The following is a 26,676-nucleotide window of genomic DNA, read 5'->3' on the forward strand; positions in this document are numbered from 1 at the left end:
TTCCTCATTTGCATTTCCAATGCTATCCCAAAGTCCCCCATACCCTCCCCCCAACAAATGTTATTTTATATGTGAGTGATTATATATATATGATCTAGTACCTGGTCTATATATGTAATATATATGCATATATATATATATAAATAATCTAATCTAGTACCTGCTCTCTCTCTCTCTCTCTCTATATATATATATATATATATATATATATTTGTGTGTGTGACTTCTTAGATGTTAAATGTCTCAGCCTCTCTCTCTCTCTCTAACCTTTGCTTTAAAAACCTCTACTTCTCCACTTTTCTGAGGATTCCCTTTAACTTCATGAAAGAGAGAGACAAGTGACATGCAGGAAGGGCCATGTTACTCAGCCCAGCCTTTCCCAGCCAACTCTAATGAACCACAGGTCCTCAAAAAATTACACCATCGAGGGGCAGTGAAGAGGAAACTATGACCTGACTCCAAAGACACTGTATACAGCAAAGCTTCTGAACTGTGTAACACGCACTATTAAGGTCACTGAGCAAAGATGTGAGGAGAATATAGCTTTGGCTACTCTGTGAGGACAGTTCATTAGTGGGCTGGGTATGTGGCTCAGTGGTACAGGGCTTGCCTAAGTTCCATAAACCCCTAACTAAGTCACATCTATGTAACAACACCCAAGGCTGTACGAGGTTAATAACATTAAGCTAAACAACCAGGCTTTGATTAGGATTCTGTTGTTTGTGTGTGTGATTCTGGGGGCCAAACCCAGGACCTTGGTCATGCTATGCAAATGTTCTACCATCAAGCTACATCCCTGACACCATATATAGCCCAGGCTAGCCTTTAATTCATGATCTTCCTGCTTTAATCTCAGTGCTGGGATTATAAATGTCCCCACTTCCAGCTAGCACCCTGTACTTCTTTTTCTTTTTTTTTTTTTTAAGATGTTTTTTATATGAATGAGTGTTTAGCTGCTCGTATGTGCGCCGCATTATATATGCCTAGTGCCTTCAGAGACCAGAAGAGGGCAATGCATTCCCAGGAACTGGAGTTACAGACAACTGAAAGCCGCCATGTGGTGCTGGGAACACAACTCAGGAAGAGCAGTCATGTACTTAGCCGCTGGGCCATCTCTCCAGCTTGAGCTTACAACTTTCAGAGAACCTAGGCTCAGTTCCCAACATCCACACCAGACCGCTCAAAAGCACTTGTAACTCCAGTTTCAAGGGATGCGACACCCTCTTCTTGAAGGGGCTCATGCACTCACAGGGTAGGGCTAAGAGGGTCACTCATCTTCCTTGGTGTGTTCCCAATGCAAAGGCTGAGGTGACGGAATAGAGAAGGGATAGGGTTAGCTGGGCAAGAAAAAAGGAGTCGAAACACTAGCTATCAAGCCTAACAGGTAAAAGACTGCTTGGTTATGCTGTTTTAAGTTCGCAGTGAGGTTAGGATAGACTCCCAGGCTTAGAGCACAGAGTTGGAGGTGCCGGAGGGGCGCCACTACAGCTGACACCCGTCAGGGCGCGGCTTCTTGGCTCCCCGGAGTTGCTTAGCAGAGGATCTGAGCGCTGAGAGACCTCTCCGCCCCTCAGCGCGTCCCAAGCGCCTCAGGCACAGATTGCGGGATGCTCATCTGCCGCGGCTGCCACCTCCTGGATGTTGGCAGCAGTGGCCGGAGGCAAGCTTCAGGTATCCGATAGGGCCGGAAACCGAGCTACCTACTTCCGCCTCCGGCCGGAAGTGCCTTCCCGGCAAAGGGTTACTGGGCATTCTGGACCGTAACCCTCGCTTGCAATGGCTGCGTCCTTGGTCGGGAAGAAGATAGTGTTTGTGACGGGAAACGCCAAGAAGCTGGAGGAGGTGTTGTGGGGTGTGGAGACTGTCTCGGAGGCGGGTGGAGATTGGGCTGCTGGGCTTTCCTCACCAGGGATGCACGGGAGAGAAGGCGGGAAACGAGGCTACGAGTTGTAGCCTCGGGGAGTGTGGGGTTTGCCCCTGGCTGTGTTGAAGGTCTGGGCTTGTGGAGAGACCGCCGTGGAGTGTGGCGCCTTGAGGGTCAGAGGATTTTTTAAATATAATTATTATTTTGGAGATAATGACACGTGTAGTCCAGGCTAGTCTAGAACTGACTTTATTCTCTTGACCCTCCTGGCTTCCGAATTCTGGGGCTGCACGCATGCTCCACCTCACGAGTTTTTTTTTAGATGAGCTGGTAAAGTCAGCAGGCTATAGGAGCTGGAGTAGTGACATCTGTGACAAAGATAAATTACCCCTGAAGCCCTAGATTTTAAACCTGAGTTCAGACACCTCCCCTCCTGAAAGGCAGTGTGTGTGTGGCGGGGGGGGGGGGGGGGGGGGTGGGGATAGGAAACCTGGTGATCTTACAATGCCAGAGGCTCCCTGGTCTGTCTTGGAACCACAGGCTGTGTTCCACTCACCGGAACACGCTCATTGCTGTGGGGGGGGGGGGGGGGGGCGGGGGGGTGTAATGGAGGGATGTTGATCTAAACTGAGTATAGTTCCATCTACCCTTCTATATCTGAGATGTGTAATACCTTATAAGAATCATAGCTGACCACAGTATAACAAAAGGCAGGTTAACAAAAGAAAAATGTGACAAGTTTGTCAAAACTTTACATGCTACAACTTTTAGAACAAAGACCCAGAGGCTTTATTTACTGTTCTTCTGACTTTGGATCTAACCCAGGACTCAAAGCCAATGATTGTCATCCTCCTCATTCCCTCGTGACAGAGTCTCAAACCTAGAGTGTGCTCTTTGGTGGGGTAGCAAGCTCAAGCAATCCACCTGTCTCTGCCTCCTCCAGGGCTGAGGTTACAGGTAGCACGACTATCCCAGACTTTTATGTGGTGCAGGGGACCAGAACTCAGGTCACCGTGCTTGTGTTGGCAAGTGCTCTTCCCATTGAGTCACTACCACAACACAACATGCCCAGTTACAAAATTAACTTACTTCATGCCTGTGGAGACCTGGAGAGGGCGTTGGATCTGCTGAGACTGGAGTTACAGATGGTTGTGAGCCACCCTGTGGGCGTTAGGAACCAAATTAGGGTTCTCTGTAAGAGCAACAGGTGTCCTTAACCACTGAGCCATCTCTCGAGCCCCATGTCTCCCCTCCCCCATCTCTTGAAATAGGGATTCTCTACCTGAGTTGGCCTTGAACTTCTGATCCCCCCCCCCCCTTTAACCTGCCTAGGGACAAGGATTTGGAATAACAGGTGCAGCACTTTCCTGACTACAACTCAGAAGTTTCCTTTACCTCCCTGCCCTTAAAAAGTATTTGAATTATGTTTATGTGTTGGGGGTGGGGCATGGGGCCAGAGCGTGGCTTTAGGAGTTGGTTCTCTTCCTGCACCACAGCTTACTTGACCAGTTCAGGCTTTCAGGCCTGTGAATGCAGTAAGGGCTTTTTACCTGCTGCACCATCTTGATGGCCCCCTCCCTCCTTTCCTTCTAAGATAGGCTCTTGGTGTGCAGCCTGTGCTGGCCTTCAACTCAGAAATTCACCTGCCTCTGCCTCCCAAGTGCTGGGATTAAAGGCGTGTGTGCGCCACCATGCCTGGCTTCTTTGAATTTTTTATTACATATTTTCTTTGTTTACATTTCAAATGTTACCCCCTTTCCTGGTTTCCCCTCCCAAAGCCCCCTATCCCATCCTCCCTCCCCCTGCTCACTAACCCACCCACTCCCAATTTCCTGTCCTGGCAGTCCCCTACACTGGGGCATCGAGCCTTCACAGGCCCAAGGCCCTCTCCTCCCATTGATGTCTGACTAGCCCCTGATTTTAATAGGGTTAAAAGTCACTAGGAAGCTACGCAGGATGGCTCGTTCCTGTAATGCTAGTACTGAGCTGAGGGGTGAGTCCCAGGCCAACACAGTTAAAGAAAAAAGTTCAGTCAGTCATGGGAGCTGCTGCTTCAGCCTGGCTTGCTGTTCCACGTGGAAAGCGGTGAATGTCAGCGGGGGTTAGTGAAAGCACAGAGCAGTGGACTTTGATGTTGGTAGAGAGCACTGAAGGGAAAGGGTATTCTAGATAAAGGGTGGGCAAGGGAAAAACAAAATGGAGGTGGGAAGGGATGGAGTAAGGAGAGGCATGCTAATTCAGTGGCCTCTGAAAGTTGAGGTGTGGCTTATGGGCCCAGTTTGATAAGCTTTAGAGGACTAATGGGGACGCTACCTGAGGAGACAGGTGGGTGACACCTCACACAGTTGCTGGGAATTAATGGAAATTGTTAGCAAATGGTGTGACACGTGTATTTTATCTTGGAACAGGTCATTCAGATTCTCGGAGATAAGTTTCCATGCACTTTGGAGGCTCAGAAAATTGACCGTATGTTTCTGTTTTGTTTCATTTTTAAAAGTGGCTTGATTTGTCTGTCTTCCTGTGTCCTGACTCTGTACATCTGTCTGTCTGTTTCCCTGATAAGTGCCTGAATACCAGGGAGAACCGGATGAGATTTCCATACAGAAGTGTCGGGAGGCAGCTCGGCAGGTACTTAGCCTTTGTGGAGTCCCCCACCCCCCATCTTGTCTTCTTGTGGCTCCTGGGGCCTGTGCCTTGTGGGAACAGGCAGAGAATAAAATAGTTGTGGCTTGCCCAGCGAGACTGCTTCAGTGGTGACTTGGAACACAGCCTTTTCTCTTCCAACTCTCACGTTTCTGAGTCTTACATCCATACATTTTCCTTCTACATAGCCACCCACACCCCACACCCCAGTGTGCACAGAGCACACTATGGAGAGTCAGCCTCCCTAGATGATTTTCAGCACTTCATTGTTCTTTGTTGAGAAAAAATTATCTTTCTAGTGCTTTGATGTCCACATCTCTAAATAGAAGACAGAGAGCTGAGTTGTATGGCCCTTGATGGACCTATAACTGCCCCAGCGTAGTGACTCAGGGTTGTCTCTGTGTTACAGGTACAGGGCCCTGTCCTGGTGGAAGATACCTGTCTGTGCTTTAACGCACTTGGGGGACTGCCTGGCCCCTACATGTGAGTACTGCTATGCTTGATCACCTTTACCCCGGAGGATCCCATCCTCAAAACTACCAGCATAGTAAAACGATTACTTACCTGATATTATGGGCCATTCACTGTCTTGGCATCAGCACCAAAGATAGGGCTGGGGAAGTGGCCCAGTTCTTGAGAGTTCTTGCTGCTCTTCCACTGGACCCAGGTGTGATTCTTAGTCCTAAATTAGACAGCTTACATTTGTCTATAAGTTCAGCTTCATGGAATCTGATGCTTCTGGCTTTCTTGGGTACCTGTACACACACACACACACACACACAAAATTAAAAATAACATAAATCTTCAAAACAAGAAAAGAAAAAGAGCTGGGTGTACTGGCACACACCTTTAATCCCAGAACCTAGTAGGCAAGAGACAAGCAGCTGTCTATGAGTTTGATGCCAGCCTGGTCTGCATAATGAGTTCCAAGGCAGTTAGAGCTACACAGTGAGACCCTGTCTCAAAGAATATAAGAGATAGGGGCCTGGAGAGAGAACTCAGTCCTGAAAAGTGCTTGTTGGTCAGTCATGACGACTTTAGAGTCCAGCATCCATATCCAGCTTACAGACTCCTGTAACTCCAGCTGCAAGGGACCTAGTGCCTCCTGCTGGCCTCCACAGTTACCTGTACATATGTGTGCACATACGGCCACATAGATATGTACATGTACACACACATAAGTAAATCTTAACGAGGGGCTGGAGAGCAGGTCCAGCTGTTAAGAGCACTGGTGGCTCTTATAGAGGACCTGGGTTTAATTTCCATCACCACATGACAGCTCACAACCATCTGTAGCTCCCTTTCTAAGTATTCTAACATCCTTTTCTGCCTTCTCTATATACATGCACATATATGTAGGCAAAGCACTGGTATACATAAAGTAATAGAAGGATATCAGAGGTGGGTGAGGATGTAACTCAGTTGGTAGAGTGCTTGCCTTCATTGTGTAATAAAGCTCTGAGTTCAACCCTTAGCCCTGCAGTACTTAACTGGTGAGCAGGAATGGTTGTGCATGCCTAAAATTCTAGCACTTGCAAGATGAGAGATGAGTGGATCAAAAGTTCTGGGTCATCCTGGGAGTTCTAGGCCAGTCTAGGCTACATGAGATCCTGTGATAAACCAAGCAAGCAATCAGAGAGACGGAGTTTCCTTTAATTATGAGACTGTGGTTATGTAAGTGAGATTGAAAAGTGGCACCTGCCCATTTCAGAGATGATGTGACATCCTGGCTTGAGTAAAGCTGAAAATAGAAATTGCTCACTGCCTGTTTTGCCAGAGCTGCAGTGCACACACTTGACGCATCTGCACGCTCCACGCCTCACCGACACTTGTGACGCTAGTATTTTGCAGTTTAGGGAGTGTGAAGTGTTACCACTGCTTGGTTTGGCTTTGGTTTGTTTTCTTGAGCATGTGCCTCACTCCAGCCCAGTCTGGCCTGAAAGTTGCTATGTAGCCCAGGCTTGCCCAGAATGTGTGGTAGTCCTCCTGCTTTGTTTGGCCTAGGTGTTTTTCAAGTCATCACTAAGGCTCTTGCCTTCCTTTGTGTATTGAGCCTCCTTCCTGTGTACTGCTTGTCTGGCTCTACTTTTTCTTAATTAGATTCATATTTCTCTCTTTTTCTTGCCTTTCCTTGTGTTTCCCTGGCTCCCCTCCAGCCCCCTGCCCTTCCCTTGCTTCTCTTTCTCTATACTGCTGAGCTAGACTCCCAGTCTTTAGATATTTTCTTAGTTTTGACTCGAGACATGCCTTTTCATTTCTCTTGCTCCTGGGAACTCTGATCCCTGTTGGGTGTAGGGCAGAGCCGGTGATGGGAAGATTCTGTTCTTGGTACCAGACTCTCCATTCTTTCTTTTGCAGAAAATGGTTCCTACAGAAGCTGAAGCCTGAAGGTATGTATCCCTGTTGTTTCTTCCCAGGGCTCTTTTGGGATTGAGTCTGGGAGTAGCCCCCCCCCTTAGCAATCAGTTGCTTAGTAATCAGCACTGAGGTAGGGGGCTGGGATAGGTGGTAAAAGCTTTGAATTGGAGGGGCAAGGGGGCTTTAGTTGGTGCTGGCTATCAAGGGACTTGACATTAATGACTGCTTGTGGTTCTTTGCTTCAGTCATGGCCTAGCCTTGCTTCAGTCCAGGAGTCTATATCTTCTTATTCAGGAGTATATGCCAAAATGTCCCACGGTAGTGCATCCTAAAATCTCAAAAACAAAAAACAAACAAACCCCAAAACAAAAAAACTAAAACAGGCTGGAGAGATGGCTCAGTGGGTAAGAGCACTTGTTGCTCTTGCAGAGGACCCAGGTTCAGTTCCCAGCACCTACAAGGCTGCTTACAACTGCCCATAACTTTAGTTCCAGACAATCTGGCATCTTCTGGCCTCTGTGGGCACCCGTGCATATGCAATGTGTGTGTGTGTGTGTGTGTGTATGTGTATATATATATATAGCCCAAAACACTTATATACATAAAATAAATAAATTCTTAGAAACAAAACCATTTTGTTCTTTGCAACAGTCTTATGTTAGCAAAGTATGGAGACACATGCCTGTACTAGGGAGGCTCTCAAGTTTCAGACCGGGCTACAAAGCAGGAAATTGTTTTTAAAACAAAAATCGAGCCAGGTACTCTAAGGCTGCATCTTAGGAGCTGTAACTAGGATTAGAACTGTAGCTCATCCTCAGCCATGAGTTAAAGACTGGTCTAGACTACACGAGAGCCTGGCCTCAGCAACAGAGGCTTGGGATGTAGTTCTGTTGTCAATGCTTGCCTGACATATATAAAGTTCTGTATTCATTGCCATGTAATCCAAGTGCCGTGACCGTGACGCATACCTGCAGCCCCAGCAGTCACCGCGTTGTGGCAGAGGGTCTTGTGTTCCAATAAAGCCTGGGTTACAAAGTGAGTTCAAAGCCAAGCTAGGCTACATGAGACCCTGATCTCAACAAGGAACCTATTTTAGTTTGTGTCAGAGCCTGAAGAGAGGCATTAGCTCCCCTTTGAGGACCAGAATGCAGCCTTTCAACCTCCCAGCACAATCCAGTTTGGAGAATCCGTCCACATCCTTGGGTGTCTGGGGTAAGGGTGGGGACTGGACAGAATAGATTCATCGAGCCTCTCTGCGCCTGCAGGTCTCCACCAGCTCCTGGCCGGCTTTGAAGACAAATCAGCCTACGCACTCTGCACATTCGCTCTCAGCACTGGGGACCCAAGCCAGCCAGTGCTCCTGTTCAGAGGCCAGACCTCGGTGCGTACCCACCTGAACAGTTCTTCAGGTCACCACAGGATGCTGTGGCTTGAGCAAGTGGCTCATGATCTTCAGGAACAACAAAACAAGACACCAAAGCTAGTGGCTTGCTGTGAGACAAACCTAGACACCACAGTTAGAAAGATGTTAGTCCCCAAACAGATTTGACCCTTAACCTTATATATTTAGATCTTGCCATTGTAGGTTCCGATAAGATGCAGATGCTTAAACAGAAGGTACCTGCTCTTAAAGCCACAGCTACAGGCCAGCTGCTGAGACCTCCTTGTTCCTCTGCCAGGGCCAGTCTTCTTCCCACTCAGGGTTTTGAGATAGAGTCTCTTGTGTGTTTCAGGTTGGCCTTGAACTTCAGATCCTACTACCTTTACTTCCAAGTGGGGGATTTAGTTCTGTGTCATCTTGCCCACTCTGCAACACTCTCGTTCCCCACTACCCCCATATTTGCTTTGATGCAAGGTCTCTATTAATTAGGTCTCAATGTCCTGGAACTCACTCTGTAGACCAGGCTGGCCTTCAACTCAGAGACCCCCTCAGCCTCTGCCTCCCTGCCTCCCTGCCTCCGCCTCCTGAGAGTGCTGGGATCAAAGGCATGTGCCGCCACCACAAGGCTCTTCCTGGACGTTTTTGTTCACATAGAATTTAAAGTTTTGTGGAGTCGGAAGTGGAGGTGAGCGTTTCTGTGCTGTGCAGCTGTTCTCCCACTGAGCGTCTTCTCCAGCCCAGAGTTTCTGTTCTTCACTGAAGCCGTTCAGCGACCCCAGTGTTGCCTGTCAAACCTTAGGTGTAGTCACTTTTCCTGGGGTTCACCAGACCACCAGTAGCCAGTCAGGCCAGTGCCCCATCTGCCTTCCAGTTTGCTCTGTGTCCCTTCAGCCCAGATAAAACCTAGTTTCCCAGTTGGGGCTGTATAGACACTTTATGTTACTGTTGGGTGAAAATTCTGGATAGTATTAACAAAAGAAAGCACACAGAACACAAAGCAATCTTTTGTCTTTTAACTGTGTCTGTGTCTGTGTCTGCTTATGGTTATATGCACGTGAGTGCAGGTGCCCAAGGAGGCCAGAGGCAGCACATCCCCTGGAGCTGGAGTTACAGATAATGTGAGCTGTCAGATGGTTCTGGGAACTGAACTCTGCTCTTTAGAAGGGCAGCAAGTGCTCTTAACCACTGAGTCATCTCTGCAGCCCCGACAAATCCATCTTAACTATTGTTCAGTGATTTGTGCAGTAGTATTAAATGCATTTGCAGTAGTATTAAATACCGGGTCTGCAGAATGTTTTTGTCTTACAGGTCTGAAAGTACCCAATGAATAAATCTCTTTCCTTTTTCACCTAACAATCACCATTTTACCTAACACTTCTCTAAGAGTTTGTCTACTTTACTATTATTTATTTTTATTTTTTGCATGTGGATATTTTGATCTGTTCACCACATGTGTAACTTGGTGCCCATGGAAGCCAGGAAGAACTTTGATTCCCTGGAACTACACTTAGGGAGATTTGGAAACTGTCCTGCGGGTACTGAAAATCAAACCCAGGTTCTCTGCAAGAACAGCCAGTGTGGTCCCTTCCGATCTCTGTTCCAGCCGTGGCTGCTTAACCAGCTCCCGACTCCTCCACTCCTCGACGTGGCCTTGACTTCCTATCCTCGTTCTGTTCTCGCTCATTGTCTTTGGTTTGCTTGAGACACGTTCACAGTGGCTCATGAACAGCATTGTCCTTGTGATAGCTGTTCACCTATAGCATCTGTTACAGGAGGGGAAGTCTGGGTGTCCTGTGACCTTGGGCTGAGAACGTTTACAAGTGTAGGTAAGGCTCAGGGACTTCAGTCACATAGCTTCCCACTAGCAAAAGCATAATTTCCTGTTGTCACTATGTAACTTGGCACTTATTTATGGGCTTAATCTCCATTATTTATAACCTCCCTTGTCACTGTCCTGTGTCCTTTCTCCTCCCCCAGACCTACCAGGTACTGGGATATGAAGCCAGATACTCTACATGGTAGGCACAGACTCTACCATTGAGCTATGTTCCCGACCGTTTTGGCTGGTTTTTGTTTTGAAACAGTCTTGCTGTTGTCCATGCTGGTCACAGATTCACCATGCAGCCCAGGCTGGCTTTGAACTTGTGTACCCCTGCCTCAGCCCGGGGCCTGGGATTCAGAAGCAGGCCACCCACGCTCTAGTTTAGTTTGTCTTGTTTTGTCTGAGCTAGTAGGGGTGCTGCCACTGCTGGGGTCTCATCTCATGCTAACCTAGTGCTCCACCCTGAACTTCACCCCTGATCCAGGTCAGACTTTTACTTGATAAATTGGCATTTCATGCCACTGATTTGTCATCTTTGTGACATTTTCATGTTTGAGTTTGTGTGCCCCGCCCCCTCCTCCAACAGTCTCCCTGTATAGTGCTGGCAGGCCTGGAACTTGCTCTATAGACCAGGCTGGCCTTGAATTCTCAGAGATCTGCCTGTCTGTCCCCGAATGTTAGGATTACAGGTGTGCACAGTGTGCCCTGCTGGCCTTGAGGTCTCCTTGCCCTTCTGTGTGCTGCTGCCTCCCAGGAGCTCATTTGCAGGTGTGAGGACTTTATTATAGGCAGTTACTCGTAGCTATTCGCAGCCTTAGTGCTGAGGATAGCCTAGAACTTGGGGGTCTCTACTTCCCAGGTGTGAAATCATAGGTCTTATGCAGCTAGGCAAGCTCTGTGCCTCTCAGCTACCTCCTCAGCTCGCTTCTGTGTGGGAGATACCGTACACAGTTCAGGACCCTTACCTTCCTGTCAGCAGATCTTCTGGAAGTTACATTTGTTATTGTGTGTATGTAGTGTGTATGTGGCAAGCATGCATGTTGCATGTGTGGAGGTCAGAGTTTGACTTTTGGGAGTTGGTTGGATCTAGGGAGTGAAAGCAGCAAACACCGTTAACCTGCTGAGCCATTGTGCCAGACTGTCAGATTTTCAAAGTTGGTTCTCCTTTTCTTCAGTGAGGTTACAGATTATCAAAACCATAGAGAGAGGGTTATCCCAGTATTGAGTACTGATGGGCAGTACTCACATGCAGAGCTCCTCTTCACAAACCTGCTCTGTAGCCTTTCTTTGAATATGTGTGCACACATGAAGATGTGTGGACACCAGGGGACCACCTGATTGTTGTCCATTCTGTAGCATTGGTTCTTTGTTTGCACATTCTCTTAAACCAGGCTAACCTTGGACTCATAAAGGCCACCTGCCTCGGAGTCCTTCCATCTTGGGGTTTTTTTTTTTCTTGAGAGGATTTCTTTTTGTAGTGCTAGCTGTCCTAGACTCACTCTGTGGACCAGGCTGGCCTCGAACTCGCAGAGGTCTGTCTGCCTCCTGAGTGCTTGGATTATAGACGTGTGCCATCATGCCTGGCTTTTTCTGGTTTTTTAAAGACAGGATCTGGCTTTGAAGTCCTGACTGGCCTGGTAACTCAGCCATCCTCCTGCTTCAGCTTCCCCGAGTGCTTTGATTACAGGCTTGCTCCATCTCGCTAAGTTACCGCTCCACACTGTACTGGTGTCTAACAGATTTATAGGCACTGTGGCTAGAGAAACTAGTCTACCACATCTCCAGTTACACACTTGTCCTCCCTCTTTCAGGGACAGATTGTGATGCCACGAGGCAGCCGGGACTTTGGCTGGGATCCCTGCTTTCAGCCTGATGGATATGAGCAAACGTAAGAAGCCCAGATTTCTTATGTGGTTCATAGGCTTGGGTGGGTACTTTGCCCATGTGCGGTCACGTGGATATGGGTGAGGCAGGCGCCTCTCTTCCAGCTGAAGCCATTTCTGCTGGAGTGGAGACGAGGAATCCAGGTCACCTAGTCCATGGCAGGGCAACACAGATATCCTAGGTCCTGCTTCCAGCTCCCGTGTCGTGGCTGGTTGACTCTCATTCTCCCGCCCTGCTTATCAAGATGTATAAACCTTGTGTTTTATGGGATGACACTAGCTCCATCTGGGCTGGGAGAATGCACACCTTTGTAGCTCCAGGTAGACACTTGAAACCCATACAGTAGAACATGTTCTTACCACTTCACACATTCACTGCACCCTCTTACTTACATGTATTTGTCCATAGCCATAACAGGACCAGGCTTCCCAGACTGTGGCTCCCTTGCTAGCACCTCATTGGGGCGAGAACACTGCAGCAGCCCTGGTTGGCGTGTCCTTGAGTGTGCTCCCTGGTGGGTGGTCACAGAGTACTTGGCGTCTAGTTAGAGAGGAGCTGAGTTCATTTTTATTCTGCTTATTCTATGTTCATGGGTGTTTTGCCTGTATGCATGTCTGTACACCAGATGTGTATACTGGCCGGAGGTCAGAAGGCACTGTTGGGTCCCAGGGACTGGTGTTATAGCTGTTGTGAACCAATTTGAGCCATCATGATCACTGAGCATCTCTGCAGCCCGGTTTATTCAGTTGTCATTACTTAGCCACATGTAGCTAGTTCTGAAACGTGAAGGCAGGATGTGCTCTCTCTCCGCTGCAGCAGTGTCTTCACGGTACTCTTGAGGCTTGGGTTGGAGCTATTGGGCTCCATTGCCTCCCATAAACACTTGCCTCATTCTTGCCCCCAGCTTCCCTAAGAACTTAGGACACAGCAGAGCTGTTTGGGCTTCTCTCAAAGCCCGTTCCTTTGAATTTAGAACGGTCTGACTTAATGGGCTGATAAGCTGGTGCCATTGCCTGCTTTCCTAACTTTCTCCTGATGAACGGCCTTTTGCTTGGGCTCAAACATGGTGTCTGTCTGCCCTTTGTCTGTTCACAGGTTCTGGATATAGTTTTTACATTCAGGGGACCCATCCCCACCCCCACAAATAGAATCATTAAGATTTGGGCTTCTTCCTATGCAGGGAAGAGGGGGAGGAAGGATTGATTGTAGGAGCCAGAGGGGACAGGGACACCACAAGGAAAAACACAGAATCAACTAACCAGGGTTTATAGGGGCTCACAGAAACTGAAGCAACAACCTAGATTCTGTATGGGTCTGAGCTAGGTCTCTGTGTATGTTATGGTTGTATAACTTGATGTTCCTGTGAGATCCCTAACAGTGAGGATGGGGTTGTCTCTGACTCTGTTGCCTGCTCCTAGGACCTTTTTCCTCCTACTGGGCCTTGACCAGCCTTAGTATAAGGGGATATGCCTCATCTTACTGAAACATGATGTACCATGTTTGGGTAATATCCCATGTAATATCCCTGGGAGGCCTGAAAGAAGAATGGATTTGGGGGTGGATGAGGGACTGGGAGGAGAGGAGGGAGGGAAAACTTGGGCTGTAATATATGACAGAAGGATAACTGAAAAAAATTTGGATTAAAAAAAAAAAAGATTTGTGCTCCAGGGAGACAGTTGGGTGCCTGTCCCCCAATACCTGGGTTCCCTGTTTTCTGAGCTGCTTCTCTTTCCTGTTAGGTATGCAGAGATGCCAAAGTCTGAGAAGAACACCATTTCTCATCGGTTCCGGGCCCTGCACAAGCTACAGGAGTACTTTAGTGAGGCTGCTGGGGCTGGTGACCACTAGCGCCATGGGTAGGGGCTAGTGCAGAACTCCCCAGGAGGCAGGCACTCCTGTGAGGCTTTCTCTGGGTTACCCTCTGCCAGGAGATCCAGGCAGCATCAGGAGCCAGTTCTTGGAAGAGCAGTTGGCTCTGCATAGGGGAATTCTGGGCCAGTTGATACTAAACTCTTGCCCCTTGGATTCAAGAGTTTCCTTTGACCAGGCATGGTAGTGCACACTTTTAATCCCAGAATTTGGAAGGCAGAGGCAAACAGATCTTTGTGAGCTCAGGGCCAGCCTGGTTTACATAGTGAATTCCTGGACAGCCAGAGCTACATAGTGAGAACTTGTCTCAAAAACAAAACAAAGAAACCAAAACAACAACAATAAAAAGTTGTTCTTGTAGCCTCTGGCTCTGGGATCCTGGGAAAATTTTGGTTGTTTGCTCTTCTTATCTGGTTGAGGGTTTGGCAAAGAAACACACAACTTTTGGTTTTAGAATGTAACAAATGTAAATTCTAGAAGACTTTCCAAAATAAATGGTGTGTCTGTTTTGAGCCCTGTCTGTCTTGAGTTTCCTTTGACCGGTGTTTGGAGGATGGTGCTGTGTATAGGATGCTCATGGCTGGCATACTCTCTACGTGAGTTCCTAGAGTGTGAGTCACGGGCTAGTGCAGAACTTCCCAGGAGGCAGGCACTCCTGTGAGGCTTTTTGGAAGAACAGTTGGCTCTGCATAGGGGAGATGTGTATGTGTGTGAGGTGTCACAGTGTAGAGTGCTTTACCCTGTGCTCTTGGATATTATGGGCTGGCAAATGACCTGAGTTTAATAATCCCCAGAGCCCACATGAAGAAGGAGAGAACTGACTGACCTCCATATGTATGCCATACAATGTACCCTGCCCCACCTATACAAGTAAACGTTACAGACCTCTCTGTCAGCAGAAGCCCTACAGGAATCCTGCTTAAGCTGCCTTGTACTGAGGTGTGCATCCCCTCTCCAGACCATTCCCTGGAAGGAGCGTCAAGGGCCTGTGCTTGCCCTGTTGCTTCTTGATGAGGAAGAGTATGCTCAGGAAAGATGAGGAAAGAAAGCAGGTTCCTGTGTCCCAGGTAGTGCTGTAGACATCACATTTCCTCTAGATCCCCAAACTAGGCAAGGTGGCCCTGGGTTAACCATGTGATAAGGGCATTTCTCCTGACGTCAGCAGGGAATGTGGGTGGGTGGAGAACACCTTTCTTCCCCTCCTGTCCCTACTACTTGCCTGTCCCAGCACTCTGCCTGGCTCCAGTAAGCATTTGGGGCCTCTCTGCCCCTTGCCTGATTCTGGGCATGGCTTCCCCTTCAGGGTATGCCCACACTGCTGAGGAAATCCACCCTTCCTATCTTAAATAGGCAGGAGGGGGGTAAGTACACAGGCAACACGTTTCTTGCTCAGTCCTTCCTGAATCTCCCCTGTGTTACTTGACTTATCCCTATAAACAGCCATGGAGAACATATTGTACCTGATTCCCCACTGCAGAATTACATGTAGGTCCAGACCCTGCATCTACGCACAGGCATACCACTCTCAGCATGTTCAGCCTTTGGTTTGCCAGCTCAAGTCTAAGGTGGAATTTTGGCTTACATTTCTGATTTTGTTTTCCCAGTACAGTGGGCAAACTCAGCATCCTGCATTTGAGATATTCTTACAATCAGCTCTTGGCAGCCTCAGCTCTGCCAAGGGCTTTGAGCATCTCTTGCCATTCCTATATCCTCTCCTAGTGTACAGGGCTGCTGTCCTAGTACGGAAGCATCGTCTATTTGCTCTGTAGTATTATCTGACATTTTATTCTGTGGTGCTGGGAACCAGATCAGGGTTTTGAACAAGTCAGAAAACTACCACCAAGCTGCTGAATCTACAGCCCTGGTTTGTCTACTGTTCATAGCTGAGCCAGTCCCACTCTTGGAGGTGACCACACACACAAGCACTGCCAATTAGCTGCCATTGTCCTGTCCATCATCAGAATAAAGGGTCTGTTACACAGAGGTAACAGTTCACTGAAGAGACGTGAGTGAGTGTATCCGAAGAAGCCACCATGGGGAATTAGTTCTTGAAGGGTGCAAAGGTCAGGTGTTGCTGTGGAATTTGTGGGTGGGGAACTGTATGGTTGGGTAAGGCACAGTTACTGCCCACCAAGGTGACTGGGATTGTCTGTGTCTAAAAGTGTTATAGAGCAGACGAAAGGCAAAACCAGACACTCCTGGAAGCCATAGGTGATTAATTGGGAATCCCAGTGCTAGGAGGGGCCCACAGGGACCCTTGAGGCTCCTAAAACAATAAAGGCTTTTGCCAGTTCCTGATTGTCTTCCAGAACGTAATGGCAAGACTCTTGCAGAAGAGGTTGCAGCTTTGGCTGTCTGATTGGAGAGATAACGCTAGACTGGGCTGGCCTGGAAGTGTCGCCTCCCTGAGAGTCCGCTCCTATAGTGTCAGAAGCTGCTGCCAAGGCTGCTACGAATGGAGCCTCTGCTCAGCTACTGATCTCGCATGCTCCATGGCAGAAGCACCAGGTAAGACGCATTGGTGGGTACAGTGTGCAAGTGTGGAGGGAACCAACTCTCTGATTGGTCTGGAGGCCTGCCTTGCAGGGAGGAAATTCACATCTGGCACAGGGAACTCAGGTGACTTGTGACTAGGGAAGTCCAGTGGAGAAGCAAGTGACTGACTGTTAAAGTGCTCACCCACCTGAGTTTCCTACCACGGGTTACTACAGTCTCCATCCATTTGGGTATTCTTCTGTTCTGTTTCTGTCAAGGCTTGCCAACAGATGTGTTCCAGAGACAGAGGAATGACCAGAGGCAGGAGGGTTCAGTAATTCACTGGAACTGGAGAAGAATCAACATCCAGTTCTCTAACTCACATCACCAGGCTGTGCAGGGCACTGTGCTCACCCCTGGCCACACCCTGCAGCTACTTTCCTCATACACCACACAGCATCGTGCTCTACCCAAATCCTGTCTCCTCTGGGTCTCTGTTCCCAGGATGTACCCCTTGCTGTGGCCCTTCAACGGGGTGATAGCAGATAGAGGGTTACTCAACATGGGTCCCTTTAATTCGCCCCGCGGCAGGTTTGATCGCTCTTCCCCAACTCTGGAGGAGTACCAGGGAGGACGACTGCATGTGAAAGCATAGAAACAAGACTTTTATTCACTCATGTGCACAACTGAGTTCCTTATACAATCAAGGAAATGGGCTCTCTCCTGGGCATCAACTCTTTTATCAAAAGAATATCCACTCTTCTTAGCCCCACCCGACAGTGTTTCTGACCCCAAACTGAATGTTAACAGGGTGAGGAGTGAGCACACACCTTTGAAAACCACAGTGCCAAGGGGCTTTAGGCTACAAGACAGCAATGAGGATGGGCCAGAGCCACAGCCAGCTCATACCTCCCCATATGTTGCCACAGAGCAGGCCTGAAGGATGGGGAGGGTGGCGCAGGTCAGGGCCTATGCTCAGCATCCATGACATCCAAGTACTTGGCCTCAATGATTCGGGGTAGCAGATTGTAGCTGCGGAGTAGAGAGAGAGGTAAACTGAGTGGTGGGTGGTTATAGCAGGCACCCGCTGAGCCCAGCCCCAGGCTGAGCCCTCCTGACAGCTGCCCAGCCTCGTCATACCGGATTGGAATCATGGCAATCATGATGAGGGGAAAGACCATCTTCATGTAGGGCAGGGAGCTCATGCCGAAGGCACAGAGCAGTAGCAGCTGCAGAATCTGCAGGCCTGTGAAGTAGTGGATCTTCCTTTGGGGCACTCTCCGGATGTAGTGCGTGGGTGGGTACGATGTCTGTGGGCAAGAGGCAGCCAGGCCGTCAGGGATGGTGGTTGTGTTCCCACACCCCCTCCCTGGTCCAGGCACCCACCTGCTCCTTGAGCAGCAGGGCCACACGCGAGAAGAGCTGGTTGCCATCCAGGGAGGTCAGTGCAATGTACAGGAAGAGCCCATACAGCACAGGCTTGGGGATCCACTGCAGAGGGAATGGCAGCAGCAGCAGGGACAGGCCCACCAGGACACTGGCACCCAGCGCCGTCAGCCGAGTCTCCTTAACATCCACAATCCTGTGAGGTCCCAGAGCACAGAGCTACATGTGGGTCTAGCGAGGGCCTCTGAGCCTCTGTCTCTAAGCCACATCCTTCCCTAGTTCACATTCAGGCTAAGGTTGTGCCCCTCTGACCTTCAGATCCACCTGGCTCTTGCCCTGGGACTCTAGGGCCCATTCATACTCACGTTTCATAAATGTGCCCATTCTCCACACGTTCCTCCACTAAGGCCAGTGCCCGCACATGCAGAGGGGAGTGGGGATAGGCGGCGTGGATCCAGGGTAGCCCAAACAGAGACAGCCCCGTATTGATGATGGCAAGTAGCAGGAGATCCCAGTGATAGGCAGTGCCCTTCACCAGCCTGAGGTAGGTAGGTAGGCACACATGGAGAGAGGCCCGTTGACTGTCAGAAGTCTGGAACCTGGTCCCACCCTCCCACGGCCCTCAGTACCTGTTCTCTGGTGCATTGACCAGGGCCGCCACCAGGTTCTGCTCAATGAAGAAAAGCAAGGAGAGCAGGAAACCAAGGCCCATAGCACTGCTGATGGCCTTGAAGGACAGAGAGTGGATCTGCGCCACCTCAAAAAGGCTCTCGCTGGGGTTATATCGGAACTTGCTCACTGTAACAGGGGACAGGCTTGGCCCACAGTTCCTAGGGAGCAAAGCCACACCCCGCCCCCAGCTCACCCCTCCCATCCCAACTCACTCTCAATTTCCTGGAAGCCATAGGAGCCGATGAAGGAGAAGGAGAGCACGGCGATGGGCAGGGCACAGTCAGACAGGATCTCACGCACACATGGGTGCAGGTAGGGGCTGGAGAGCATGGGTGGGCGCATCAGCATGGCCCAGGGCAGCTGCCTCTTACCCCACCCTGTGCCAGAGCCCCCTCATTACTTGAACTAGAGTCTATGTAGCTTAGGCTGGCTTTAAAGTTAAGATTCTCCTGCCTCCGTCCCCTAAGTACTGGACTCAAAGGTGTCACCTTACCTTTTCTTGAACTGGTAGAGGGTGTAGCCTAGCCAGAGTGTGCCCAACATGATGAGGAGGCTGAGCACCGCTGTAGCCTGGCCCGAGTGTGTGCTGCCGGGGCTGCTGGTTGTGGCCATCTCTACGGGGCTGGCCAAGAGGCTGGCGTTGAGTGCAGTGTGGAGACTGCTGTTGGGGCTTCTGCCAATGCCCAACAGGCTCACCAAGGAGGAAGTCCTTTTTGTGTGGTAGTGGTGACCATAGTAGTACTTCCCGAAGACTGTGGGACAGGTCAACAGGCCTAAGCCATCTGGTATCTGAGAGGCTGTAGCTTAGCTTCTTTACAGATATAGGATGGAGGGGTGTCCCGAGGGAGGTCAGGATACTGAAGGGGGAGGGGAGGGGCCATAAAGGGAGAGAGGGCTTCTAAGGGGAGACAGAAGGAATAGGAGAGAGCTCTGCCCTTCCCAGTCAACCAGGAGCCACCACATGTCTATCTTTTGTCTCCCAAGTCTTGGCTGTACCTGCACCCCATCATGCCTGGCCCGGCACCTCTGCCCCATCTCTGGTGGTACCTGGAGAGGCTATTCCCCTTCAGCAACATATAGGGCTGCTGCTTTGTGCCAGCCACGGCTCCTACAGCATCTTTGCCATGGGAAGAACAATCTTAGCTTGATACCTTCTCCTCTGCCCCAGCAGATAACAGCTGAGAGCTCCCATCTCCCAAGCAGGACCCCTTCTCAGCACTTACTCACTTTTTTTTTTTTTTTTTGAGACAGCCTTAGCTGTCTGAAAACTCCTGTCTGAGATCCTCCTGCCTCTCTCTGCCTCCCAAAGAGTGTTAAAGGCATGCACAGCACACCTGCCTTGGACTCACTTTTGACCATGCCCTTGACAGCATCCAGCACAAACGTGATAGAAATGAACAGAGCAATGATTTCTTCTGTAGACCTGCAAAGAGGTTAATTGCCTCGAGATGTGTGTATGGGTAGTTAGTGGCTTCCCTGAACTCCTGTATAGCCCATCCCCATGAAAGAATGCTCAATGGGACCACTCCTAAAAAGCCCACCTCCGCCTCTTGGAGAACACACTACCCTGGGGTTATAGGGCTTTGGCATGAGGCAGACCCACATCTCTGGACCCTGTAGCCCAGGACCAATCACCTCTTAAAGAGATTCATAAGCAGACTGAGGTTGAGGAAGGCATAAAGTGCAAGGAAGAAGCTGTTCCACAGGCCTGTCCATGCATAGAAGGCGTTGAAGTCCAGGTTGTAGTCATCACAGATGACTCGAATCACTGTATACAAGCAGGGCAGGATGGACAGTCAGGTCTGAGGTGGGGTCCGGGACCATTTCCCATTTCAACCCCACTGTACCCTGGGTGTAGATGGCCAGGGGCGCGGTTGTCAACAGTATCACCAGGGGCTGCCCAGAGAACAGTGCATACAAGAGGCCTCCGATGCTCTGTCCAGCTATGGTCTTCTGCACATCTGTGGAGGTGGTAAGGTCAGAGGTCATCACTGCCCAGGGTCCTGCCTGGCACATCCCTACTACCCCAGCCCCTCACCGATGGCCCCGTTTGTGTTCTCATCGTTGAGGGATCCAAAAGCAATGGTTGGTAGGAGGCAGGCGAAGTAGAGGAAGAGTGTGGTGGTGACATATTTGCCCACGCTCTTGCTTTTCCCAATGATGCCTAGGAATGCAAGACAGACAGCATTTGCCAGGAATGCACGGCAGGCACTGGTGGCCTGAAAGGCTAAGTTCTGGCTGGGCACACACCATCGGTGAAGTCCATTGGGTACACAGGAAACCTGCGCATGATATCCATCCAGATGCCCTTTCCAAAAGGGAAAAAGTCCTTGCATTTTGGGGGCTGGGAGAAAAGATAAACCGAGTTAGCCCTGGTTGGCCCATGTCCCTCCCACCACACTGCCTCTCTCCTGTACCTGAGGGTGTCTGTGAGTATGGAGAGAGCTCATGCTGTGCCCTGCGCCTCTTGGCATCATCATGGTGAGCAGCTGTCTCTGATGCACCAGAGCCTCCTTGAATTCTTCCTCTGTGCGAGTCTTCAGGAGCTTCTGGCGGAAGGTGATGTCTGAGAACATGGTGGCAAAGGTGCGTGCCACCTCCATTGCAGTCTTGGTGCTTTTCTGTGGACAGAGGATGGGTAGTACAGGTACACCTCCAGCCCCACAGCAGAGGACACCTGTCTTTGCCAAGTGAAGTCACACACAGGCAGCTGGGTCCATAAGCTCAGGCATTAATGCACCTTGTCACTATGTCACTATTCCTCCTAGGCCAGCAAGTCCCCAGAACCACTGTGGATCTGGTGGGTTTCTTTCCTTTTTGTTTGTTTGAGATAGGCTCACACTCTGTAGACCAGGCTAGTCTAGAACTATGGCATTCTCCATACCTTGGCTACCCAAGTGTTGGGAATACAGGCAATGAGCTGCCATGCCTTGCTTAGTATTTTCTCATAATTCAGACACTAGCATTGTCCTAACAAGAAGGATTGAGGGCTGGAGAGATGGCTCAGTGGTTAAGAGCACTGAACGCTCTTCCAAAGGTCCTGAGTTCAATCCCCACATGATGGCTCACAACCATCTGCAATGTGATCTGATGCCCTCTTCTGGTGTGTCTGAAGACAACTACAGAGTACTCATATACATAAAACAAATAAGAAGAAGGAGGAGGAGGAGGAGGAGGAGGAGCAGCAACAGCCAGGGTTGAGCACCGACAAGAAGTCACAGTGGAGCTCAACACATCCCTAGCCATGTCTCAGCAGGCCTGGTGTCTTCCGGTTTGTCGGACTCTGAAAGGGGTCCAGGCACATTGGACCTTATTCTCTTACCTGACATGGTCAAATATTAAGGTCTGGGTATGAAACATCCCCTAAAGACTCATGTATTGAAAGGCTTGAACCCCAGCTGATGGGTGTAGTCACTGGGGGGGGGGGCGGGCATTAACTGGGTTCTGAGGACTCTGACCTCATTATGGAGTCACAGCCTGACACAGTTACAATTTCACGGCATTGACTGAGAAGTAGTGGAAATGACAATGAAGGCTTGGGCTGAGGAAGTAGGTTACTGGGAAGTACTCCTTAGAAGGGTATATCCTGTCCCAGGACCATCCCCCCACTTTCTGTTAGGTGCTGGGGATCAAACTCAGAGCATCACACACGCTACACCAGCCTGCTGCCCCAGAGCCAGAGCCAGCTTCTGGGCTGCCATGAGGGCACCTGTTCCTCCAGAACAGTATTTGCCATTACGATGTCCCGCTCCAGCCGGCCAAGGGGTGAAACCTCAAGCCAAAGTAGATCTCCCCTTATTCAAGTTGATTCTCTGAGTTACTCATCACAGTGACAGCTAACACATGGCTTGTTCAATCCCTTGCTCAAGTCTCAGGAGGCCCCTCTGTCAGACTCTGAGCAACAGTCTGGATTGTGCCTACTGTGTGTCCATGCTGGGTGCAGCCTGATTTCCTCAAGGTGACTGTTCTGGCCACACTGCCAGCGCCACTCCCTGTAATTCAGGAGGTGCTCTCTTTTCTTCTAGCACAGGAATATTACAGGCAGCATATCTATAGGAATACTGGAGCAGCCCCCCTATTCCTGGTACCCAGAAAATTCAGAGAAGGCAGCCTGCACCAGAATCAGGCAGAGTCATCAAAAAGGTAATGAAAAGTGGATGCTGTTGGGGATGGAGAGATGGCTTAGCGGTTGAGGGTACTGACTGCTCTTTGAGGGGACCTGGGGTTCAATTCCCAGCACCCACATGGTGATTCACAGCTGTCTGTGACTACAGTTCCAGGGGATCTGACACCCTCACATAGATAGGAGTGCAGACGAAACATCAATGCATATAAAATAAAAATTTTAAACAAATTAAAAAAAAAAAAAGTGGGTGTCCTGGGAGAAGGTCAACACTGGGAAGCCAAGAGGATGTGGAGTTCAAGGCCAGCCTCCAGCCTGTTTCAAAATAACTAACAAAGGGTAGAGGTGTGGGTCTGTGACGGAGCACCTGCCCAGCTATGTGTGTATGTGAGGGCCCTGAGGTCCATCCCCAGCGGGGAACAATAGAGAACACAAGGAGCAGAAGCTAATCAAAGTTTAACTATTAAGGCCTGTCTATGGCTTTGGGCAGGGGGCTTACAGTTCCCATTCAGGATTTTAAGCCTTTTCCTTATTGGGAGAACTCCCAGACTGGACCAGTTTCAGCCCCAACAAAGGTAGGGCCCAAGGAATGAAGGTCCTTGTCCAGCATACCCTAAAGGAGGAAGGCTGGTGGGAAGCCAGCCAAAGAATGGCCCCAATGCATATAGTCATTATACTGGACTTGAATCTAGGACCTTGTACATGCTGAGCCTTGCCACCAAGCGACACTGCCAGTCACCTGAATCAGTAATCATAACAAAGCATTTCTTTTTAGTAGGAAAGCCAATCTTTGGGGCATTTCCAGGGAAATTCTGATGCAACAGGGACTTTGCAAGAACATCTCTAAGACACATCAAACAGACAGGAAGAGCAGGTATGAGGTGGCCTGTAGCAATGTTCCCAAGGAAAGGGCAGAGCAACCTGGGGCCCTGTCTCACAAGGCACTAGAGATTGAAACTCACCATCTTGGGTGGGGCCAGCACCAGGATGACAAAGCGAACCTCACAGGAGTTCTCCCCCCAGTTCTGTGGTCGAACCAGACGGCTGATGCACACGTGCCGTTTCTGTAGGGTCTTCATGGTACATCTGCTCAGTAGAGAAGAGCCAAAACAAAGGACAGTTGCCACCCTCAGGAGCAGAGGCTCCTGCCACCCTGACAAGCCCATGACGGAGGTTACCAGGGGAAACAGACAACAGGAGGGCTGGAGCAACAGCTTAGCAGTAAAGAGCGCTGGCTGCTCTTGCAAAGGAGCAGAATTCAATTCCCTGTACCCACAAGGCAGCTTACAACGCACCAGGAGCTCTAACATTTGTGGCATGCATATGGTGTACACACAACACCCAAACACATTAAAATAGGAGATCAGATGGGACAAGGGGCTCATATCTTGTCTTCCACATTGGAGATGCCATCACAGTTGTGTCCTTTGGGTCAAGGCCAGTTTCTCCAGGGACATGAAACACCTGGACTAGCTCCGGATAACAGTAGGGGACCAGGCATGGTTAGTTGTAGGATGGCAACTCACATGATGCAGAGCCAAGACTGCTCGTACTGCACCCCTCGGACAGTGGCAGTGACTCCCTGGATGGTATCTGACAGCAGGTGGACTAAGAGGAGAATACGGGAGAGAGAGTCAGCTGCTGTAGCCAAGCCATCCCCAGGCAGGCCAGGGAGACAGCCTTACCTTTGCTCTCCATAGGGGCTCCAGCATCCGTAAAGAGCTTAGCCATGAGCAGGTCCAAGTCACAGTCAGGTTCTGCGTGGTTGGGGTCCAGGGCAAAGCGGTTTAGCATAGTTCGGAGAACATCATCCAGTGAGGTAGCTGTCTCATTCAGGATGATGCTGGCCTGGGCCAGGAAGCCATCCAGGTCCCGGTGTGCACGGACCTCTTCCTCGAAGTTCTTCAATTTCAGATACTGTAGGGACCCCAGGTACAGAACCACACAGGCTGTTAGACCCTTGTTTTGATGGCCCCTACCTGCCCTCCACAGTGGTCTATGACTATCCCTGCCCACCAGGAGTCATATCCAGGAGAGAAAGGGCAAGTTTGAGATCCCTGTTTAGGACCGCCTGGGAACATGGGGACAGCATAGCAGATGTAAGGGAGCCAGATCTCTTGAACCCCAACTGGAGACCCAGCACATTCCTGGAGAGTGGGCCTCACCTTGCGAGAGGTGTGTAAGAGCACGCAGCCACCAGTTGCAGCTTCTATGTCTAAAGGAGTGGGAAGAGAGCTCAGTAGGCTGTCCCACCCTCTCAGGGCTCCTCAGCAGAGCAGTGGGCCATCTACCATCCTCATACCAGATTTGGAGGGCTGCACTTCAAGGTTGACATTGACAAAAAACCGGATGCTCTCGCCAGACACAATGGAGGAGTTGACAGTGTCAAAGACCTCATCCCCCAGGCTGTCTTCCCGGACTTCAAGGTTATCCTCCATGTTGTTCTTGAAGTATCCCTGAGTGCCGGCTGTCACCAGGAGAGACCCTCTATCAGTGCTTCCTTAGGGGCTCTCAGCCCAAGGCAGGTACCCCTGCTCCATCTCCTGAGTGCACCCCCTGATGGTACAAGGCCTCCCACCCGTCAAGAAGAGAGCCTTGCTTTAGGGAGGCAGAATGGCTGGTCCTGCCTGGCCCTACTCTGAGTGTAGTAGCTGGCTCACAGAGCTGAAGCCCCTGCCAGATGATCGTTTGTACCCCTTTCAACTTTAAGAACCAGGACTCTGGGGGGCTGGTGAGATGGCTCAGTGGGTAAGAGCACCCGACTGCTCTTCCGAAGGTCCAGAGTTCAAATCCCAGCAACCACATGGTGGCTCACAACCATCNGGGGGGGGGGGAGGAAGAAAGGGAAGGGAAGAGAAGGAAAGGAACAGAACTGGAAGGAAAAAGCCTAGTGAAGCAACATGGCTTTGTAATCCCAAACCTATCTCAGAAAAAAAAAAAAAAAAGAAAGAAAGAATAAAAAAAAAAAAAAAAAAAAAAAAAAAAAAAAAAGAACCAGGACTCTGGGGGCTGGAGAGATGGCTCAGTGGTTAAGAGCATCGTCTGCTCTTCCAGAGGTCCTAAGTTCAATTCCCAGCAACCACATGGTGGCTCACAACCATCTGTCATGAGGTCTAATGCCCTTTTCTGGGGTGTCTGGAGACAGTGACAGAGAGTGACAGTGTACTCACATACACAAAATAAATAAATCTTAAAAAACAAAAAAACAGGGCTGGTGAGATGGCTCCATGGCAAAGAGCACTGACTGCTCTTCCAAAGGTCCTGAGTTCAAATCCCAGCAACCACATGGTGGCTCACAACCACCTATAATGAGATCTGATGCCCTCTTCTGGTGCGTTTGAAGACAGCTACAGTGTACTTATTTATAATAATAAATAAATCTGGGCCAGAGGGAGCAGGGACTGAAAGAGCAGGTCAACCAGAGTGAGCAGAGGTCCTAAATTCAATTCCCAACAACCACATGAAGGCTCACAACCATCTGTACAGCTACAGTGTGTGTATATATATATAAAATAAATCTTAAAAAAAACAAAACAAGGGCCGGGCAGTGGTGGTGCACGCCTTTAATCCCAGCACTTGGGAGGCAGAGGCAGGTGGATCTCTGAGTTCGAGGCCAGCCTGGTCTACAAAGTGAGTTCCAGGACAGCCAGGGCTACACAGAGAAACCCTGTCTCAAAAAAACCAAACCAAACCAAACCAAACCAAACCAAACCAAAACAGGGGTCTGTACTAGTCTGACCCTTCAGCTTAAAAACAGTAATGTTAGGTCAAGTGGCACATTTAATCCTAGCATTTAAGAAGCAGAGGCAGGCAGATCTGTATGAGTTCAAGGTCAGCCTGGTCTACATACAGAGTTACAGGCTAGCACACGCCTATTATATAAAGCTCAGGAGGCTGAGGCAGGAGGATGACACGAGCTCCAGGCCAACCTGGACTTTAGTGGGACCTTATTTCAAAATATAAAAAAGTTGGGCTGGTGAGATGGCTCAGTGGTTAAGATAAGCACGGGCTGCTTAATCACGAGGATAGGAATTCAGATCACATGCAGCACCAAGGCTGGGCCGCTCACAAATGCTAACTGTAGCTCCAAGGGAGCCGACACCCTCTTCTGGCCTTCTATACACATGCACTTACAAACAAACACATACATGCTCAAATAAAGAGCACGTATTGGCTCTGAGTGGTGTGTGTGTGTGTGT

At 49.7% G+C, this 26,676-nt stretch overlaps 2 protein-coding genes across 3 annotated transcripts in view; one reads left to right on the forward strand and one right to left on the reverse strand.

The window, feature by feature from the left end:
• Positions 1 to 1,708: 1,708 nt before the first annotated feature.
• Positions 1,709 to 14,333, forward strand: Itpa (inosine triphosphatase). 2 transcript variants are annotated; one of them, XM_021155000.2, is made up of 8 exons: positions 1,709 to 1,842; positions 4,273 to 4,330; positions 4,428 to 4,492; positions 4,917 to 4,990; positions 6,866 to 6,897; positions 8,131 to 8,246; positions 11,880 to 11,956; positions 13,692 to 14,333. In XM_021155000.2, exons 1-8 carry the CDS (start codon positions 1,777 to 1,779, stop codon positions 13,798 to 13,800), a joined length of 597 nt encoding a protein of 198 aa, XP_021010659.1. In that variant the 5' UTR covers positions 1,709 to 1,776; the 3' UTR covers positions 13,801 to 14,333. The 2 variants fall into 2 exon arrangements, with proteins under 2 accessions (XP_021010659.1, XP_029330607.1); XM_029474747.1 differs by lacking the exon at positions 4,917 to 4,990.
• A 2,587-nt stretch (positions 14,334 to 16,920) lies between these two features.
• Slc4a11 (solute carrier family 4 member 11) overlaps positions 16,921 to 26,676 on the reverse strand; it is a 13,390-nt gene continuing 3,634 nt past the window's right edge. The window contains exons 4-21 of the mRNA XM_021156219.2: positions 24,780 to 24,944; positions 24,643 to 24,692; positions 24,163 to 24,394; positions 24,004 to 24,085; positions 23,440 to 23,563; positions 20,772 to 20,975; positions 20,605 to 20,698; positions 20,393 to 20,518; positions 20,202 to 20,315; positions 19,990 to 20,122; positions 19,704 to 19,777; positions 18,848 to 19,106; positions 18,567 to 18,673; positions 18,312 to 18,480; positions 18,048 to 18,221; positions 17,683 to 17,878; positions 17,437 to 17,606; positions 16,921 to 17,328 (exon numbers count right to left, since the gene is read on the reverse strand). Coding sequence (XP_021011878.1) covers positions 17,259 to 17,328; positions 17,437 to 17,606; positions 17,683 to 17,878; positions 18,048 to 18,221; positions 18,312 to 18,480; positions 18,567 to 18,673; positions 18,848 to 19,106; positions 19,704 to 19,777; positions 19,990 to 20,122; positions 20,202 to 20,315; positions 20,393 to 20,518; positions 20,605 to 20,698; positions 20,772 to 20,975; positions 23,440 to 23,563; positions 24,004 to 24,085; positions 24,163 to 24,394; positions 24,643 to 24,692; positions 24,780 to 24,944 — 2,543 coding nt within the window. The 3' untranslated portion in view covers positions 16,921 to 17,258. The remainder of the gene's footprint in view (positions 17,329 to 17,436; positions 17,607 to 17,682; positions 17,879 to 18,047; positions 18,222 to 18,311; positions 18,481 to 18,566; positions 18,674 to 18,847; positions 19,107 to 19,703; positions 19,778 to 19,989; positions 20,123 to 20,201; positions 20,316 to 20,392; positions 20,519 to 20,604; positions 20,699 to 20,771; positions 20,976 to 23,439; positions 23,564 to 24,003; positions 24,086 to 24,162; positions 24,395 to 24,642; positions 24,693 to 24,779; positions 24,945 to 26,676) is intronic.

This window comes from Mus caroli, chromosome 2 (assembly GCF_900094665.2).
Source record: "Mus caroli chromosome 2, CAROLI_EIJ_v1.1, whole genome shotgun sequence".
NCBI classification, from domain to species: domain Eukaryota; kingdom Metazoa; phylum Chordata; class Mammalia; order Rodentia; family Muridae; genus Mus; species Mus caroli.